The sequence below is a fragment of the Apaloderma vittatum genome, unplaced genomic scaffold, assembly GCF_000703405.1.
Source record: "Apaloderma vittatum isolate BGI_N311 unplaced genomic scaffold, ASM70340v1 scaffold23069, whole genome shotgun sequence".
NCBI classification, from domain to species: Eukaryota; Metazoa; Chordata; class Aves; order Trogoniformes; family Trogonidae; genus Apaloderma; species Apaloderma vittatum.
In genome coordinates, this window is record NW_009736157.1 from 10,518 (window position 1) to 17,644 (window position 7,127).

The 7,127-nt window shown below is 37.3% G+C and overlaps 1 protein-coding gene across 1 annotated transcript in view; it reads right to left on the minus strand.

Annotated features, from left to right (window-relative positions):
- The window catches only part of SLC25A16 (solute carrier family 25 (mitochondrial carrier), member 16), a gene marked incomplete at its 5' end in the record, with an annotated part of 14,299 nt that overhangs the window by 6,498 nt on the left and 674 nt on the right, over positions 1-7,127 (minus strand). The window contains 2 exons of the mRNA XM_009876875.1: positions 3,837-3,900; positions 5,692-5,825. Coding sequence (XP_009875177.1) covers positions 3,837-3,900; positions 5,692-5,825 — 198 coding nt within the window. The remainder of the gene's footprint in view (positions 1-3,836; positions 3,901-5,691; positions 5,826-7,127) is intronic.

Consider the following 7,127-nt stretch of genomic DNA (forward strand, 5'->3'; position numbering starts at 1 on the left):
GCTTTTAGAGAGCCTTTAAGAATTCACAGGAAATTCATCTCACTTCCAAAATCAGACTTTATCTCCTGTCTCTTTCCCGTCACACACTAGTTTGTATCCAGGAATATTCTCTGAACAAAGACTAGCAAACAGACCAGCCAGGAGCTTTGGGAATGCACTAACCAGGGAACACAGTCTGAAAACAGTACAACTGAACAACAACAAAAAAAGATGGAACAGAAAGAAACCATATGTAGTAAGGATTAAATAGGATTTTTTTTTTTTAACTTAAAATACTTTAGCTGTGAATTGGGAAGAATGGGATTTCTAATATCAGCCACAAAATATGCTTTCTTGAAGCAACTGGGAGAGGCACGTTACTGCTTACTGTTCATGTAAGCAAAATGTAGATACAAGGGATCAAGATTTCCTTTGGGGCTCAGCAAAGACATTACCCTTTTTGGAAGGAAAGGCGGCCAGCTTTGGGACATTGCGGCAAAGTCTACAAAATTACTAATCTCATCACTACTCCCTAAATATTATCAGTTATCAGAAGTCACATCACAGCACCTTAAGGCTTATTCCGTCTTGAGAGAGCAAAGTCTACCCCAAATAATGAGAGCTGAGCCAAAAATGTCTCCCATGGTTGGTTTAAGAGGACAAAATTGCAAATACCTCAATAGTTAAGAGAAGCATACTGCAATTTCCAGTGTCTGACCTGAAATAATCCTAATAGGGCAATGTAGCTCCTCCCTCCTTTACAGAACCACTTGAAAAACAGCAAGCTTTTTCATTGCAAATGCTGACTCAAAGGTCAAGGAAGTCAGGGAAAGACTGTCCTTTACTTACCATATTGTCCTCAAGCCCTTTGACCACTCTTGGGGACAAGATAGGAGGTGATGCAGACCTTTACTGAGACTTAGCAAAAGGGAAATTAGACTGTCCTGGATGTACTTCCCAGGCTTTGGGAGTTAACAATGAGATTAGCTGCACAGGGATTTCTCTGTGTTTCTCTATTTCCCTACTATTCCTCCAGTCTCAGCAATTTTCTTTCTTTGAAAATAAAAATAATCTGGAGCATGAAAAAAACCCAAGTGAAACACATTTAGAAAGATCAGGTACTGCAAACAACTGATACGCACATTTTTATGACTACCATATTGTAAAATAATTACCAAGATCAAACTGGGTACTACCAAGTGATTCAGAAGTATATAGTTCAAAAAGTGATAAGCACAAGTCACAGCCTTGAACTGCAAAAGATACGCTCCTTAACTAGTACAAAATTTTCTCAAGAAGGAATCTTCCGCACAAAAAGATCCAGAAACTGTAGCGGAGAAACAGCTGCTGGCACAGACCGTTGATCAGACAGGTTAAAGAACTGCCTAATTTACAAGTCCTAGTATTTCTAGATCTCCAGTACATAATTCTGTTTCTTTCCGAATTGTGCCTGAAGAAATAAATAGCACAAATTCTTTTCAAATGTTGACTCAAACAGGTAACTCTTAATTACATACTACTTAAAACCGAGACAGTCTGTATCATCCTAGATGAGTACTGTTTTCCAATCGCTTTTAGTAAAAGTGAAAAGATCAACAAAAACAGGTTTTCTGTATTAGTTTCATGGAACTTGAGTTTACTCTAGATAAAATTAAAAAGCCAAAAAAGAATAGATGTTAAGTTAATCAAATGCAGGGGAGGAAATACACATTTCTGTGGTTTAATTCAGATTTTTCAGAGAAAACTTAAAAAAAAAATCTAGATTTGCAAAAATCACCCTCTGATACAGGTATTATTTGATAATTTTGTTTTCTAAATCCTACTAACCTCTACGATTTCTCTATCTTCTCCCCAGCTCTGTCTCTCCTTAAAAGAAGTTACACACCATTTATCTGTTAATGAGGTGTTACAGCTGAAATTTGAATCACACAAGACTCAGGAAATTCAGAGTTAAAGTTTCCACAGTAACTTTAACTTGGCCTCCTTAAATACATGCATTACAATAGGTTTTTCTTTTCTCTCACTCCACTACCCCCATCCTCACTGCCTTGTTTTTCCCTGTGGATGTGCTTTTGATCCTGTTTATCAGTTACAGAAGATTCTCAAATGTTTCCCACTTTGAAGCTGCTTCAGGTCTGTTGCCCGCTAGTAATGTTGGAAGCACTGACACAGGCGAGATCTAAGTACCAGCAGCTTACACAGAAGTGAAAGCACACAGCAGCGAGGCTACACGGTGTAGAGGGCACAAAAAGGGAAGCAAGGGTTATCCACTTGCAACTGCTTAACATGTCCAGGAAACTGAAGACCCCTTGCCACTAACACTGGGGGTGCACGCAGCACACCATCTCCTTTAGTCACTTAAAACTGGAAGAAACAGAATAATATCCCTCGCCAGAGCCAGTAAGAAACTAAGCCACAAGAGTTAAAGCAAGAAATACTACCAATTGCTTTTAAAAGTCTTGTTTGCACACCTAGAAAACTTCTTTTGGTATGAGATTTAAAACTCTACGCTCCTCTTTAGTGCTGCCTTCCTCCTCTGTATCTTCTTGGCATACTCGGTACAAACCCTCCTCTCTCATTTCCTAATAAATATCGCAAAAGTCAGCTAATGCCACCTAGTAAACAAATAGTAAGATGCTCTAAACACACAAAACAAATTTAGCCAGTAAGGTGCTTAAAATGATGCCAGATGCTACTAATTTATCTACACAAAGAATTCCTGCATGTCCAACACTGATAGAGTTAAGCTGATTACTCAGTGTCACACAAGTCAGGTTCCAGGTCTCTGACAAGGCTCCTGAAAGAAAATTAACAATAAGCTTTTTGGCAAAAAAAAAAAAAATAGTAAAGTGCTCTTTAGTACAGTTTAAGCCAGGGAAAAAGAATTTAAAAAAAGGAAGGAATAAAATCTAAGTATTTTTTTCCACTTTCAAATAGAAAGCCAGTAAAGTTCGGGGACTGACCTTGCCAAAAAAAAAAAAAAAAGGGGGGGGGGGGAATTTTTGTGAACTTTGCTAGTTTTTAGAATGTTTGAATTATTACATTTCTTTCCTTTTCCTCTGAGGGCATACAAAGCCAAAATATTTTCACAAGGTCTTTCTAGTTTGACTAAAGACACTACTAACAACCCCCAGTATTTTTATCTCAAAAGAAGCTAAATATTAATACTCAATATTTAAGGACTGCCAGTAGACAGTATTAAGCCTGTTTTATGGAGTAAAAAGCACATGAAGAACCACCTCAATTAAAAATCAGTCCATTATTACTTACTTTTCCCTATTTTCTCTTAGCTACTTTTGGCTGAATGGCTAGCAAGAAGAAAACAGAAATGCATAATCATACCCTATTTTGGGAGTTTACAAATGGGGTTTCCTGCTGCTCTAACTGATAAATGATGCATTTGAACATTCCCACATATGATCTAAAGAGTATCACGACCATCTAGTGTGGGATGTCAAAAAATCCACCCATTTAAGGACCTGCAGTTCTCTGTATTTTTATAGGCTTAGATTCACACCAGTAGCAATGGCAGACAGGCTGATGAGCCGGTTCTACTAAAACCTGCATCTTTTACTTCATTTTGATGGAATTTTTCATATTTTAGAAGCCATAATAAACCCCATAAAAACTGGGCTTTACAATGTAGCACAGAATTCAGTGCTTGAACAAACATTCTAAAGAATACTCTTAGGCAAACAGGTTTCAGTTAGGCAACTATGTTACATTAACGATTTACTAGTATTTTTGCTTGATACGAATTTGCAACAGTTTGACCCGAAAACACACCAAATCATCCTCTAAACAAATATTAACTTTTCAGCAAAAGGGATGTCTGAAATCCAAGTACAAAACCATACCTGCCATGGATCCAGCCATTAATCGATGCACATGCCCTGAAATCCCAAGTTGCTTCTTTATTACCTAAAAAATACAGAACATTTACAAGAGTCACATATCAGAAAATACAGAGAAGTACATCACACAGTTTATTAGCACAGTAATGCAAACTCTGTAGCTGTTTCCCAGAAGTTTACAACACAACAAATTCAAACCAGAGGATTTTATTACTGCGAAAAGAATTTTCTGAACATTGCTGCTTTATCAGATTCTTACTAGAAACACAAAAGTGCAGAGCGATGGCAGAGCGATTATTTGCAAGTATTTGTACTGTTTACTCCAGAAACTAGATTGATTGTTTATTTAGTTTTCTTACTAAAAACACAAAAGTGCTAAAATTCTACTGACATGGCAGAGCGATTATTTGCAAGTATTTGTACTGTTTACTCCAGAAACTAGATTGATTGTTTATTTAGTTATATTTAATGTGTGTCAAACAAGGCAAACTGAACACTATCCTCCTTGCATGATAGAGAGCAAAGGACACCGAGCAAAGCTGAAAAGCGACAGATTTGAGAAAAGTAAATTTTACTTCCATGCACAGCATGTAAAACATTCCTATATTTTCACCACTTGAACGGGATGGATGGATAGATAAATAAATGGAGCAGGGAGAAATCAGACAAGCATCGGAGAGCAAGAACTTCCTAAGATACATTACATCCTAGAATGAAGTCAGAAGCTTTTATCAAAGAACTGAGACTATTTAAGAAGCAGTTTCTGCTATAAAGATCATTTCATATCCTCCCTAAGAATTGTTTGGTTTTGTCATTTTACACATTCCTGAAAAACATCTTGAATGGTTTTGTCAATTAATAGATAAACAGCTCTGACACCGAACTGTTACTTGAAATTTGCAGTTTTGTAAATCATTTCATTATAAAGCATGGCGTGCTGTCTTTTATTCAATACAATATAAAACAAGCATAGACTAGCAGCATTCATGATTACACCACCAAAAAAGGAACATGGGAAACTCATTACAGTAACTTCTTTCTATTAGCCTCCTGAAATTTGCTCTTTAGGGAAGGGTATCACAACTTCTGTCTCACTGTCTCCAGTGATGATCATTCAGTTTACTTCACTGGCGAGTAAATCTGACTTTTCAAACATGAAATTCCTCATCGCCAACAGTAAAATGGTATTTTTCATCACATATAAGCAACAAATAACACATTCATGATAACACCTGACCTAGAAAAAATGTTGTGGGGATTTATTATGAAAGAGTAAATGAACATGAGCAGAAAGGAATCCACCAATCTTGCAAGACCTTGAAATAACCATATTCTCTTCCAGGTCATTTTTATCTAGAGCCTGACATAGCATTTTGTCAGCTTAAATATAACAGTCACTACAACAAGCCATGTCGGACAGGGGTTTGAGCAACCTGCTCTGGTGGGAGGTGTCCCTGCCCATGGCAGGGCGTTGGAACCAGATGGTCTTTAAGGTCCCTTCCAACCCAAACCATTATGTGATTATTCACAAAAGGCTACCTTAAAGCAATACAAATAGCAGCATACTTTAGATTACCTTTTTCTCTCATTAAAAAAAAATATTATTCTCAACAATACAAAAGGACAAAAACCAGGGATTTTCTTTCCTTAAGCAACAGTACAAAAAAGTTTCGCTGTTGCCCTGACAATTTGCACACCCCAACAATTTTAATGGGTAGATTCAGATAAAATTAAGCAACCTCAGAAAAGACATGCAGATAATTAATAAGACACAAAAGTTTCAGTATTAGTTTTGATCATTTAAAGAACCTATATTCACTATAGGTAGGGAAAAAGAAAAGAAAATATATTCAACTACCTTTTTATATTGGTCAAATGCCATAAACTGAATTGCGCCATATGGAAAGATTCTAATCATCATTGCCCCATTTCCTTTATACAGCCCAAGGTAACCTTCCTTTTTGGGGACAGCACACAATGTAGAAAACACTCCTGCCAGCAATACAAAAAGAGGTATTTAACAATTACACTGCAGGGAGGGAAAAAAAAAATTCAAGCAAATATTACTGACAATAAAACAGTACACACAGAACTAAGACCAGCACAATCCGTCTGCTCATGTAACTATGGAGAGTGGAAAATCCACTTTCAACGCCCAAACACTACCAGAAGGAGGAGGGTTTAAGGTTAAGTTTTATCAGCTTTCTCGCCTCCTAGACTCAGCAAAACACTCAGGCCTCACGACCTGCCTGGGCTGCAGGTGATCCCCCTGCCATGATCCTACCCACTCGCAGAAACTAACATCAGCAATGGAAGGAAGGAAACTGGCTGACTTGCAATTCAGTCAATTCAAAATAAATACTTCAAAATCTAAAAACCATAGGAAAACAATTTAATATTGCAAAAGACTAAATGCCGTCACTGAGGAACTGAAGTAAACAAGCCTAAGACTGTCTACTTACTACTTAAACATCTTGCACTTCCAGTTGACAAACTTTCATTTGAAGTTTGGATAAAACAAGTGTTAGTTTCTGAGGTTCTATTTTTACAATGTCATGTTTATTACATGTCTCTGAAAACACTTATGCCATGATTAGAATTTCTCTACTCTGCAACAATGAGCTCCAGTTCTTACTTCTTAAAACGCACGTTCCAAGATCCATGTGGCACGAGATCCACAGAGCAAGGGCAGTAAAAACATTTCAGTGAGGACTTCACTGACCTAACTCATCATGCCCCTGCACTTAGAGGTGTCTCATCCACATCAGTTCCTTTTTTAGCCTGCATGTAACAAGGACACGCATTCAAGTCAGACACGTCTCAGATAATCAGCATCATATCTAACACCCTAAACAGGGAGGAATACAAGACTTTACTTGCCAGTTATTGCACAGTATGAAGCAAACAGAAAATACGGATTTAAAATACAAGTCAAACCAAACATTCCATCCTCCAATTCTCAGACTGCAGATTTGGGCACATACTTATGTGACCGTTGCCAAATCACCACGCTACTTGTGTTCCCTTTTGGTACAGTGAAATGAATATATATCCATTGACTTTTGTTTCAAGATTTATTTTTCCAGCCTTTAAAAAATTAGCTTTTGTATTTAAGTTAAAAATGCCAACGTTTCATTACATGTAAAATGAACCAACTCAAAACCATTATTTTTTTTCTTGACAGCTGCAACACACTTAAATCTCAGGCCGTAAGTGAGAACATATTTCAAGAACCTATGACATAAGACGTGTCAAATGCTATGCACAAGAGGGCACTGTTACAGCCCCACGGAG